Here is a 13620-nt window from a genome sequence, read left to right as displayed (position 1 = left end):
TAAGGTTGTCTTCCATTCTTCTAAATGCCAATGAGTTTCAATGAACTTACTGGACATGGTGTTCTGTTACTTGGGGACTTCAAATGTTTCTGAAAAGCAATCCAGCATGATGCTTCATCAGTCCTTCATATGTCAATTGTATGCAGTTGCGTCTGCTGTCACAAAATACTATGGTAATTTGTGGCTCCGCATGCACTAACCCCTAATAAGATGAGATAATGTGCATCCTTTTGTGTAGATGCAGGTGCGAACATCAAGTAGCACAAGACGTCTCTACGCAGTTTTATTAACTTGGTACACCTCTTCTCCCCTGCTTCTATCAAAAAGCTTTTTCATGGGGAAGTTCCTTTTGGGAAATCCATTTTGATGCCATTGGAACGTTGAAGAGCAACAGTTGGCACTAAAGCTTTTAACACTTAAAAGAAACTGTAAAAATAAGATGATGGATATATCCTTTAAAAACTGTTGACAGAATCTTCATTTCTGACCTTTTAAATGATAATCCTAGATGCCCATGTAATGTGAGCAGCTATGTCACTCAATGTAATGGCTGCGTAAGTGCCAGAAAATCATAAGCAAAATTATACTTTGAATTAAGCTTTGCTGTGAAACTCCTACCTCCCTTCATTGCCAGAAATCATAGAAACCCTACAATGCAGAAAGAGGCCATTGAGTCCATCGAGTCTGCACCGACCACAATCCCACCAGACCCTACCCCCATATCGACCTGCTAATCCCTCCGACCTATGCATCTCAGGACACTCAGAGGCAATTTTAGCATGGCCAATCAACTTAAACTGCACATCTTTGGACTATGGGAGGAAACCAGAGCACCCGGAGGAATCCCATGCAGACACTAGGAGAGTGTGCAAACTCCACACAGTCACCCAAGCCGGGAATCGAACCCAGGTCCCTGGAGCAGTGAAGCAGCAGTGCTAACCACTGTGCTACCATGCACAAAGTGGATTAAGATTCAGAATGCTCCTCAGTTTTCAGATTGGGCTTGTCCAATTTATACCTCAAATTCAGGAAGCTAAATTAAAGTATGCCTTCTTGTCTGAACATTGTGGTATTATGTGTCAGTTGTCTACAAAATGTACAGTGCTGGATTATTGGTTATGAAAAATGAAGTGCGTAATGACTTTAAAATGTAACTGCGGTAGTTGTATTTTAAGCTGAATACTTCTCAATCTTTGGGGGATTGAACTTGTGACTTTCATTTACTTTGATTTAAATTGGTAGATGGCTTGAATTGTCAAAATATTTTAGAATTCAAGACTGTAAAAAAGGGCATCTGATGATTTAGAAGGTTTCCCCCTAACAACTGTCCATATAGTTCCCTTGAGGGAGAGCCTAGGTCGAGACTTTCCGGGAATACTGCAGAAAAAAGCGTGGAGTCTCATGCAATGCATTGATTACTACACTTTCTTGTGGGCCCTTTGCCAAATGATGACCTCCCAGTTACCATTTAACTTTGAGCCTTTCCCTGTCTTCAGTCTAGTTCAACCTTGGGTCTGATTTTCTCTCGTGGCAGTCAGCATTCATGGCCTTAGTGCCAGATGAGGGCATGGCAGAGTGTTATTGCCACTGGACTAGTAATGTGCAGACCTGGGTTCAAATCCCACCATAGCTGATGGTGAAATTTGAATTCAATAAGAATATCCGGAATGAAAAGTCTAATAATGACCATGTAAACCATTGTCGATTGTTGTAAAAACCTCTCTGGTTCACTCAGGGAAGGAAATCTGCTGTCCTTAATTGGCCTACGTGTGACCTGAGACACAGAGTAATGTGGTTGACTCTTAAATGCCCTTGGAAATGGCCACAGGTCAATTTTGTGATGGGCTATTAAGGCAGGCCCAACTGACAATGCCCACTTCAATTAATTAAAAAAAAACTGAGTATGATAAAACATGATTTTGAGTGTCCAGCTGTACAACCCTGAAGTGCCACATTTTGGTGAATGGGATATTTTAAATTTGTTCTCCCTTCTGACACAGTTGTGAGAGTGACTTCACAGAGAAATCTGGGAACCAGACTGTTGTTAATCATGTTTGGGGAAGGGTGCATAAGCATTGAAGGAAATGTAGCATCCATCAGCTTATTCTTTTGAAATACAAGCAGAAAATGTTGGGAAATAGTTACGGTAGCGCTCATGGAGAGAAATGGTTGAGGTTTAAAATCTGTGACATTTCATCAGAACTGGGAAAAGTTAGGAAAGTAACAGGTTTTGAGCAAGGGTTTGGTGGGGCAAGGGCAAAAGAAAGGGTCTGTGATAGGGTGAAAGTCAGGACATGTTGAATGATGGAAGAGCTAGTCTTCCAATGCCAAAGGGGAAAGTGATGGGGCAAGGAAAAAAACAAATGGTATGTCTGGAGCTGGTGTGCTGCTGACTGCAAACAAAAGATAAGAAAAAAAGCAATCAAGGTGGGTACTGAGATAGTGACCTGAAATTGTTGATTGCAGTGTTGGGTCCAGAAGGCTATAAAGTGCCGTTCGAAACATGAGGTACTCTTTCTTGCATTGAGTGTCACTGCAACAGTGCAGCAACCTAGGGCAGATTTGGCAGTGTGAGGAGAGCGGTGGAGAATTAAAATAACAGGCTAACTGATGCTTGGGATCATGCTTGCGAACTGGTTGGAGATGTTTCACAAAGCCATGACCCAATCTACATTTGACCTGCACCGTATAAAGGAGACCATACCTTGAGCAATGAATTCAGCACACTAGATTGAAAGAAGTACACTTGGAAATTTTTTTACACAGAGGGTGGTGGGTGCCTGGATCCCGCTGCCGGGAGAGGCAATGGAAGCAGATATGATAATGACTTTTAAAAGGCGTCTTGACAAATACATGAATAGGATGGGAATAGAGGGATACGGTCTCCAGGAAGGGTAGGGGATTTTAGTTCACACGGGCAGCATGGTTAGTGCAGGCTAGGAGGGCCGAAGGGCCTGTTCCTGTGTTGTAATTTTCTTTGTTGTTTTGTAAGTTTGTTACTTCAGCCACTGAGGGCAGGTGTTATATCTTCTGTGTTTACATGCAAAGATGCCAAAGGAAGGGGACCAGGTATAAGGGGTGGGGTGTAAATGAGGAGTGGACTAGACTCTCAAAGAGGGAACAGTCCCTTCAGAGTATTGAAAGAGGGGAGGAGGGAAAGATTTGCCTGGTGGTGACATCATTCTGAAGATGCAGAAATGGCAGCAAGTAATCCGTTGATTATGGAAGTTGTCAGGATGGAAGGTGAGGACAAAAGGAACCCTATTGTGGTTCTTGAGAGAGGGTAAGGGTTTACAAGCAGAAGTGCCGGTAATGTGGTAGACATGATTGAAGATGCTGCCAATTATGGTGGGAACGGAATTGTCAGTTCAGGGGGAAAAAAAGACATCCCAAAAACGCATCATCAAAATGGATGCAATGGGAATGGAATGGAATCTTTACAAAGTTTTCAGTGTAAGGAAGTGTAATAGAGGCAGCTTTGGGTGTTATTGGGTTAATAATGAAGACAAGTTGATAGTCAATTTTCCCAATTCTGATGAAAGATCACAGACATTAAACATGAACTCTGTTTCTCGCCTCTGATGCTGCCTGCTAAGAATTCCAAGAACTTTCTGCTTGTGTTTCAGATTTCCAGCGTCCACAATATTCTGTTTTCCAGTTAAGTTGTTTTTGTCCCACCTTGACATTGTGTAACTTTGGCACATCATTATTGCTATTGCTCGCCACATGGCCGCTTGGTTGAAGCCAAAGTATGGGGAAATCATAGGTCAATTTAGGAAAACTCTGGGAAATTTCCTGTCCGATTGCCAACAATAATCAAGTAAGTTCCTGGAGACCACTGTGACATGAACCTCAATGACCTGCTGTCCTTGTTTTTGTAGATGCGTTTGCTACAGATGTTGTGTTGGAAATAAGTGATTTTCTATTTTAACTTCAATGGTTGACATGTTTCAAATTATTGCACTTTTTAGTGGTATATAACAGTAATAATTTCTAAAATTGTAATTTTGTTTTCTGTATTAGGATACCAAGATTGCCTCACTGGAAAGAAATATTAGGGATTTAGAAGATGAAATTCAAATGCTAAAGACTAATGGAGCCTTGAGTACTGAAGACCGGGAAGAAGAGCTTAAGCAGATGGAAGTTTACAAGAGCCATTCAAAGTTCATGAAAAATAAGGTGATACTTTCTTTTTGGATAGGTGTATGATTTGTAAGTAATCACATGTAAGTGCCCTCTAGAGGTTTCTTTTGCATTTGTTACATGTGCTGATCACTGTGTGCTGTTATGTACAGCCAGGTGGTGAAGGAGGATGACCAGATGTCAAGTTTCATTCAGTTTTAGATTTATTTGCAAAGTAAAATATTATAAATGTAAAACTCCTAATCCAAACATAACCCCCCACCCGTATCGATAATTGTCTCTTCATATGTGCGCAAGTAATTATTGAAGAGTGGTTTCCCTCTCCCAACCTGTAGATAACTTAAATAAACTGGTAATATTTGATTAATTTTATGACTTGAAGAAATGGTCACTTGCTTTGTTTGTTCTTTGGGAGCTGTGTGCCTTGGTAACAGTAATTCTAGGCTAGCCCTTGATGGACCAAGTGGTCTTTCCTTGTCTCTCATTTTCATGTGTTTATATACAGATATTGGCTCTCAAAATTATATTTACTGCATAGACTGCATAAGTAAGGTTATGATGTGGAGATGCCAGCATTGGACTGGGCTAAACACAGTAAGAAGTCTCAACAGCAGGTTAAAGTCCAACAGATTTATTTGGTAGCAAAAGCCACTAGCTTTTGGGGTTTGCCCCTTCCATTCACCTGACGAAGGGGCAAACCCTGAAAACTAGAGGTGTTTACTACCAAATAAACCTGTTGGACTTTAACCTGGTGTTGTGAGACATAGAACATAGAACATTACAGCGCAGAACAGGCCCTTCGGCCCACGATGTTGCGCCGACCAGTTGAAAAGCAATGACCCGCTAACCTAAACCAAACCCTTTCCATCCATAAACCTATCCACGGATCTCTTAAACGCCCCCAAACTAGGCGCGTTTACAACTGCAGCAGGCAGGGCATTCCAATCCCTCACCACCTTCTGGGTAAAGAACCTACCCCTGACATCCGTCCTATAACTACCACCCCTTAATTTAAAGCTATGCCCCCTCGTGCTAGCTTTCTCCATCCGAGGAAAAAGGCTATCACTGTCCACCCTATCTAAACCTCTAATCATCTTACATGTTTCAATAAGGTCCCCTCTTAGCCGCCTTCTTTCTAATGAAAACAACCTCAAATCCCTCAGTCTCTCCTCATAGGACCTCCCCTCCATACCAGGCAACATCCTGGTAAACCTCCTCTGCACCCTCTCCAAAGCCTCCACATCCTTCCTATAATGTGGGGACCAGAACTGCACACAATACTCCCAAGTGCGGCCGCACCAGAGTTTTGTACAGTTGCAACATGACGCTGCGGCTCCTAAATTCAATCCCCCTACCAATAAACGCCAAGACACCGTATGCCTTCCTAACAACCCTATCTACTTGATTCCCAACTTTCAGGGATCTATGTACACATACACTTAGATCCCTCTGTTCATCCACACTATTCAGAGTCCTACCATTAGCCCTATACTCTACACATCTGTTATTCCTGCCAAAGTGAATTACCTCACACTTTTCCACATTAAACTCCATCCGCCACCTCTCGGCCCAGCTCTGCAACTTGTCCAAGTCTCCCTGTAAACTAAGACATCCTTCTTACTGTAAGTAAGGTTAGACAGACAAGTCAGGGCAGGTGGAGGCTGTGACTGCAAGCATGTTATTAATTTATTCCTTAGTGTGACAGGTAGCTTTACATTAACGCTGGAATGAAGTTACTGTGAAAACTCCCTAGTTGCTACACTCCATCACCTATTCGGGCACACTGAGGGAGAATTTACCACATGGCCAATGCACCTAACCAGCACATCTTTCAGACTATGGCAAGGAACTGGAGCTCCCAGAGGAAATCCATGCAGAATGGGGGAGAATGTGCAAACTCCACAAAGTCAGTCATTCAAGCTTGGAATCGAAGCCGGGTCCCTGGTACTATGAAGCAGCAGTGCTAACCACTATACCATTGTGCTGCCTCAGGTGGCGAGTTTGTGGAAAGCACTGCAAACCTGGGTAACCATATCAGTGCAGTGCCTGCAGCTTGAGCAACTTCGGCTCAGAGTTGTGGTATTAGAGTTTGAGCTACTGACATTTTGGGGCAACAGGGAGGGAAGAGTTACGTGGGCACTTTGTTCCAGGAAGCAGTTGCACCCCTTAGGTTAAGTAGAATTAAGTTTCAAATTAATATGCAGAACCCCAAACATAATAGCCTCTGGAATGTTATCTTAGCCACGTGTCAATTGGATAGGTTCAAGCATATTAGAGAATTAAAAACGTGACTCAGAGTGGTGTGGAAACCAGGGGTTTTGGTTTGAGGAATACAACACTAGTACTGGGGAAAGGAGGAACTGATCTGATGGGATCGGCTCAGCTTAAACCAGGATGGAATCAATGTTCTGATTTTATAACGAGAGCTGTGGACAGGGCTTTAAATGAAAAGGGTGGGGTGGGGAGGAGGAGAGACATGAAGGATGAATTTGAATTCTTTAAGGGAAAAGTCAAGGCGACAGAGCAGTGTAGCAATTTGGGTAAAGTCGAGCAGAGTGGGAGGAACAAAAACTTTAATGGTTATAGTGAGACACTAAAAATCATTGTAGTTTAAAAAAAGAAGATTCTATCTCTATGTGTAAAACATGCACAATAAGACAGATAACTAATGGCACAAGAGATAATTTGTTCCAATCTCATTTCCATGAAAGACACAGATACGTGGTGTCCAAGGTCAGCAAATAGACATAGGATAGACAACTTTTAAGGAAAACAGAATGAAAAAGAGGAGTGGTCCTAATAGTAAAGGCTGACCGAAGGACAGTGATAAGAAAGGCTCTCAGCCAGGAAGATCAGAAAGTAAATCACTGAGTGGAGACTGGAAATAACCAAAGTCAGAAAATATCAGTGGGAGTAATTTATAAGCCTGCTGACAGTAGTTATACTCTTGGGCAGAGCATTGAGCAAGAAACAATTGAAGCTTGTAGGAAGGGCAATGTAATAATCTTAGGGGATTTCAGACAAATCAAATGAGAAAAGATAGTCTGGAAGGTGAGGTCATGGCATGCATTCATGGCTGTTTCCAGGAACAGTTCACTGAGAAACCAAATAGTGTTGAAGGTATTTGAGTTTAATATTGTGTAATGAGGTAGGCTTAATTAGAAGAGGAGAACTGCCGCGGTTTGATTGAGTAAATAGACTAAAATGTATGGGGGCGGGGTGGGTAAGTAAACAGTGGAGAATATGTAAAGAAACAATTTAAAATGTTCAACAAAATATATATTCCATTAAAAACAAAAACTCAGCCAGAAAGAGCCATCCGTCATTTACTAGGGAAGTTAAAGATGGTATTAGATTAAAAGAAGAGGCTTATAATGTTGCAAAGAACAATCGTAAGCCTGAGGATTGGAAGAGTTTTAGAAACCAGCAAAGGGTGACTATAACATTGATTAAAAAAGGATTAAACTGGAATGTGACAGTAAAATAGTCAGGAGTATAAAAACAGATTGTAAGAGCTTTTACAAGTATTTAAAAAGGAAGACAGTAACTTTAGAAACAGAGACAGAAGAAATTATCAGGGAAATGAGGAAATGGCAGAGACATTGAATAAATCTTCTGTGCCTGCCTTCACAGCGGAAGATACAAGTTATATCCAGAAGTAGAAGGTAATCTAGGTGCAAATGTTAAGATAATTATTATCAGCAAGGGAAACAGTACTGGAGAAACTTAAGGGACTAAAATCCAAGAAGTCCCCAGGACCTGTTGACCTATATCCTAGGGCTTTAATGGAGGCACCTACAGAGGTAGTGAATGGCATGGTTATGATTTTCTGAAATTCTCTGGATTCTAAGAGGCCCACAGATTGAAAGTTGGCAAATATAACACTATTCAAGACATGAGGTAGCAGGGAAACATTGAACTAGAAGTCTGACATCAATTTGTCAGGGAAATTGTTAATGAACTCTTACCAATTCATTAAGAAAATCATAGTATGACTAGTATCATCAAAATCTTACAAAAGGGAAATAGTGTTTAATCTGTTTATTAAGAGTTTTTTTGAAGATGTAACTAATGTAGGTAGACCAGGGGGATAGGTAGATTTATTGTACCTGGCTTTCTGCAAGGCCTTCAGAAAGGTGACACACAGAAGTATAATATGCAAGATTAAGTTGGCTATGAAAGAATCCAGCTACTGATGTAGATCAGCCTGCATGTAGAACATAGAACATAGAAAAACTACAGCGGAAACAGGCCCTTCGGCCAACAAGTTGCACCGATGATATCCATACCTACTGGGCTTACCTATAATCCTCAAATCTATGAAGTCCCATGTACTCATCCAGAAGTCTCTTGAAAGACCCTATCAAATTTGCCTCCACTACCACCGACGGCAGCCAATTCCACTCTCCCACCACCTTCTGAGTGAAAAACTTACCCCTGATATCTCCTCTGTACCTACTCTCCAGCACCTTAAAACTGTGTCCCCTTGTAGCAACCATTCCAGCCCTTGGAAAAAGCCTCTGAGAATCCACCTGATCTATACACCTCTATAGGTCACCTCTCATCCTTCGTCTCTCTAAGGAGAAAAGACCAAGCTCCCTCAACCTAACCTTATAAGGCATGCCACCCAATCCAGGCAACATCCTTGTAAATCCCCTCTGCATCCTTTCAATAGCTTCGACATCCTTCCTGTAATGAGGTGACCAGAACTGAGCACAGTATTCCAAGAGAGGTCTGACCAGGTATTGGTGCCAGTCCCCAATAGTTGAGGAGGGAAGTGGTGGGCAGGGAATGTTTAGTCCTCTGCCCAGGGAAGAAGCATAAAGCTCTTAGACCCTCCTGGTGGGGGAATGGAGGAATAGAGGGATTGGACATCTATTGTGAATAGAAGGCAGTTAGGGCCAGGGAACTGAGAACTGTTGATCTAACGTAGGGCATTAAAGGAATCGTGAATGTAAGTGGAAAGAGACTGGTAGGGGAGAGAGGATGAAGACAAGACAGGAAGCAGTGAGTTCCATGGGGCAGGAACAGGTTGATATGATGGGTCTACCAGGGTAGTACTATGTGTGTATTTTGGGAAGGAAGTAAAAACAGGCTCTGTGGAGTTGGGGGTGGTGGGTGGAGGGAGGGCAGTATAAGGTTGGAGGCTGTGGAGGGAAGATCACCAAAGGAGATGACGTCAGTGACAGTCCTTGGGGGAAAAATGGCTTGATGTTCGCTGGTAGGTTCATGGTCCGGGGGAGGTAGGAAGAAGTATCTGAGAGGTGGTGTTCTGTTTTGATGATGCCATCTTCAAAAATGGCATTTCTGGCATGTCTGTCTTTTTCCTTAGCTGAGGTTTCCTCCCCCTACAATTGACAGAACATTCAGCTGCATTCACCCCATTTCCTGCACCACTGCCCTCACCCCTTCCTCTTCCTCTCAGAAGCAGGATGGGGTCCCCTTTGTCCTCACTTTCCATCCTACCAACCGCATTCAAAGGATCATTCTCCACCATTTCCACCAGTTCCAGCACGGAACACATTTTTCCCTCACCCCTCCCTGTCAGCATTTCACAGGTACCACTCCCTCCGTGACATCCTGATCTGCTCCTCCATGAAGCCCTTCTCCTTCCCTTGGCATTGTATCTTGTAATCGCAGAAGATGCCTCTTTACCTCCACCCTCCTCACTGGTCGAGGCCCCAGGGGCTCCTTTCTGGTGTGGCAATGTTTAATTTGCACCGGCTTCAATTTGGTCTACTGTATCGGCTGCGCCCAGTGCCGTCTTCTCTACACAGACTACACAGAGGAGACTAATTGCAAACTGGGTGACCACTTTGTTCAGTTTGCAAGCTTGACTCTAACCTTCCTGTCGCTTGCCATTTCAACTTAACGTCTTGCTGTCCTGCCCACATGTCTATCCTTGGCCTGCTGCAATGCTGCAGTGAAGGCCAATGCAAACTGGAGGAACAGATCTCATCTTCTGCTCAGCACTGAATTCAACAATTTTAGACTATGATCTTTCTCTTCCATCTTCACCTTTTTTTAAATAGCACAAACATTTTTTTTTGCTCCAATGTAAAAACCCTCCCTTGCTGGGATATCTGTCATTTGTTCTTGCGTTTTGCCGCAACCCAGTTCCCACTAGTTATTATTACCCCTCATGTAATCACATTTACCACTGTCTTTAGTTCTGTAGAAGGGTGATGTGGACTCGAAATGTTGGCCCAATGTCCGCAGATGGAATTCTCCATGGCTGTTGCAGCGAATGGAGTTTAGGCTGAGCAACAAATTCTCCGTTCTCCTTGGCAGTGGAGTAGCTATGGATAAGATCTCCCTACGGATGCTGCCAGACCTGCGGAGGTTTTCCAGCTTCCTCTGTTTTGGTGGTTGAAGCAGCATGCTTTTTGATTTGATCAGCCAGTTGTTAGGATATATAGTCTACTTACCTTCCATCACACTGGCACTTCATATCCGATGTTACTCAATTGTATGTTTGGCAGAATGTCTTTTGCTGTCAGTCTTGCTGCGGGTCTCAGCGAGAACAATGTTTTGTTCTCTTTATTTAAGGAAGGATATACCAGCATTGGAAGCAGTTCAGAGAGGTTTCAATAGTCTAATTCTTGGGATTAAAAAGGTTGTCTTATGAGACAGGTTGGGTCTCTAACTCATTGGAGTTTAGAAAAATGTAGGTAGTGAGAGGCGTGAAGCTTCAGAATAAAGTGTGTCCCATTTAAAATGGAGGTAAGGACGAATTTTATCTCTGAGGATTATTCATATTTGGAATTTTCTACTCTAGAAAGCAGTGGAGGCTGAGCCATTAAATTTATTCATGACTGAGTTGGACAGAGTTTTGCTCTGAGGGGTTGAGGGCTATGGGGTAGGAGGTGGGGGGAGAGAGAAATACAGTAAAATGGAGTAGATGCTGGCATCAGATCACCCAAGATCTTATTGAATGTTGAAGCAGGCTTGAGGAGCTGAATGGCCTACTCCTCCTACTGCTCTTGATGTTCTGATGCTCTTGATATGTCACCTGTAGAAGGTAATTAGGCTAATGTTGATTTGTTAAGTTGTCACGGTTAGTATTCTTTAGTGGGGAATGAGAAAATCACTTGATGTTTCCCTACTTCCATTTCTCATCTACGCTGCTGCTTAAGCTGCGTTTTGCCGCACTTTGAAGTAATACTAAAAACAAATAATGTCTTTGCGAATGCCTCACTGTGATTCTGAACAGATTCTGTGAATTCGCCCATTTGTTTGTCAGTTATAAAGTCATTAACCTTGGCAAGGTAGAAATATAAACAAAGCTAACTGGATCGTAAATTGGGCTTTGAATTTTTTGTTAACAGAATTTGAATACTGTGTTCATAACATAAATGCTGGACAAAATGAAGAGATTGTGACAGATAAATGACAACGAGGCTCATGAAAACATTGCCTCAGGCAGTGCATTTTTGTCGTTCTTTATGAGCTATCTCTGAATCAAAAAATGCTAAGTGTTATTAACCTTTGAACTGCACTAACTGAGCAAAATAACCCCACAGAAAGACATAGTATTTCTTAGATTTTTAAATTGGTTTCCAGAAAGCAAGTATTCTATTATGCTTGTCATTGCCTACTTAAAAATTTATAAAAAAAAGGGACTTTCAACAAAATGAGTCTATCTTGTCCCTTGTCAACACGGTAACATTTTGATGATCCTCCACAAAGCTCTTTCACCAGATCCATCCATAATTAATTCTGTGTTATGTGAGTTCTTAAATGTGTTACAAATCCCTCCATTCAACCGGTGACCTTTTGAGGTGGAAGTAGTATTTATTTTTCTGCCCTGAATGTTTTCCTTCATAAAAGGCCTATGGTTCAGATTGTATAAAAAGAATTGATAAGGAAAAAAATAGAAACCTGGCCAGTGTTTGTACAACAAAGGTCTTTTCATTGATTTTTGGGTGAAAATAATCTTAGTGTATCAGTCTGAGTTTCTTTATGAGAAATTGAAGAACCCCATGTTCTACGATTTTATTCCTTAAATTTGCTTCATACTAAATAGGCACAAAATGGATTTTTAAAAACATTTCAAAATATATTTTAACGTGTACAGATCCTGTCAACTTATTTGATTGTAACTAATTTGTCCCCCTTTATATTGGTAATTGGCCATGTAAACGTGTCGTGTTTAATTGCCTCTTCAGGCCAATGAAAACATTGCAGTGCCAGCAGTGGAGGCAAAGTACAATTACTGTGTTCCAGAGCTGCGTCGGCAGGGTGCACTATTCATGTGAGCACCTGCACAGGAGGAGGACTCTCCCATGAAAGTTCCCATCTTCAACAATGGGGTAGGCCTCAGCCTAAGTGTGCAACGAGCAATCCTGAAGCATTTGCAACCATCTTCAGCCAGAAGAGTAGTTGACCCATCTCAGCCTATTTCTGAGGACTCGACCATCACAGATGTCTACATTTCGAGTCAGGATGACCCCTCGTCTGACGAAGGGTTATCCTGGCTTGAAAGGTTGGTTCTATTCTCTCTCCACAGATGCCGTCAGACTTGCTGAGATTTTCCAGTAATTTCTGTTCTGTTTCAGATTCTAGCATCCACGGTATTTTGCTTTTATCACGGATATCTGTCTTCAACCAATTTGATTCACCCTGTGATTTTAAGAAAGAGATAAGTGTGCAGGGAATAGAGCAAAGACTATGGACCCTGACAGCATCCCAAATGGAGTATTGGAAGATATGTGTTCTAGAACTAACTGCACCCCTAGCCAAGCTGTCCCAGTAAAACTACTAAGACTGGCATCTACCTGACAAAGTAAGAAATTGCCCAGCAGGACCGTTCCATACTGTTCTGCCAGCCGACTCTGAACCATCAGAGACATAGTTATCAGCATTTACCTGTAACCTGCTCACCAACGTTCAGTTAGAGTTCCTCCAAGGCCACTGTGCTCCAAACCATGTTACTGTCTTGGCCCAAACACGGGCAGAGGAGCTGAATTCCAGAAGTGTGAGGTGAGAATGACTGACTGTTCTTGACATCAAAGTAGTGTTCCATCAAATTTGGAACCAAGGAGTCGGTGGGAATCAGGAGGAAAACTCTAAACGGGCTGGAGTCCAATCCAGCACACAGGAAGATGGTAGTGATCATTGGAAGCAAAACATCATCTCCTCAGTCCCAGGTCGATGCTGCATGAGTTTCTCAGAACTGTGTCCAAGGCCTAGTCACCTTTGACTGCTTCATAATGAACTTTCTTCAACATCAGAGCTGAAGTGGGAATATTCCTTGGTAATTGCAGTTCCATTCACAATTTTGCAAATAATGAACAGCCTTGGATTCACCACTAATCAGAAATTTAATTTGTCCAGCTACACAAATACTGTGGCTGCAAGCGCAGGTCAGAGGCTGGCTGTTTTGCGGCGAGTGACTCACTTCCTGACTTACAAAAACTTGTCAACCCGCAGTAAAATTCTAATGAGTCGAATCCCCGGGGATCTATCCACAAATTA

General features: G+C 42.3%; 1 protein-coding gene across 3 annotated transcripts in view; it reads left to right on the top strand.

The window, feature by feature from the left end:
- Positions 1 to 13620, top strand: part of LOC145337821 (ERC protein 2) — a 731415-nt gene that overhangs the window by 178452 nt on the left and 539343 nt on the right. For all 3 annotated transcript variants that reach the window (XM_080182675.1, XM_080182674.1, XM_080182676.1), the window contains one exon: positions 4024 to 4179. In XM_080182675.1, coding sequence (XP_080038801.1) covers positions 4024 to 4179 — 156 coding nt within the window. The remainder of the gene's footprint in view (positions 1 to 4023; positions 4180 to 13620) is intronic.

Source organism: Carcharhinus amblyrhynchos, chromosome 3 (assembly GCF_965287045.1).
Source record: "Carcharhinus amblyrhynchos chromosome 3, sCarAmb.v2.hapA, whole genome shotgun sequence".
NCBI lineage: Eukaryota > Metazoa > Chordata > Chondrichthyes > Carcharhiniformes > Carcharhinidae > Carcharhinus > Carcharhinus amblyrhynchos.
The sequence above is the reverse complement of the archived record's forward strand: the minus strand, read 5'-3'. Positions and strand labels throughout refer to the sequence as shown.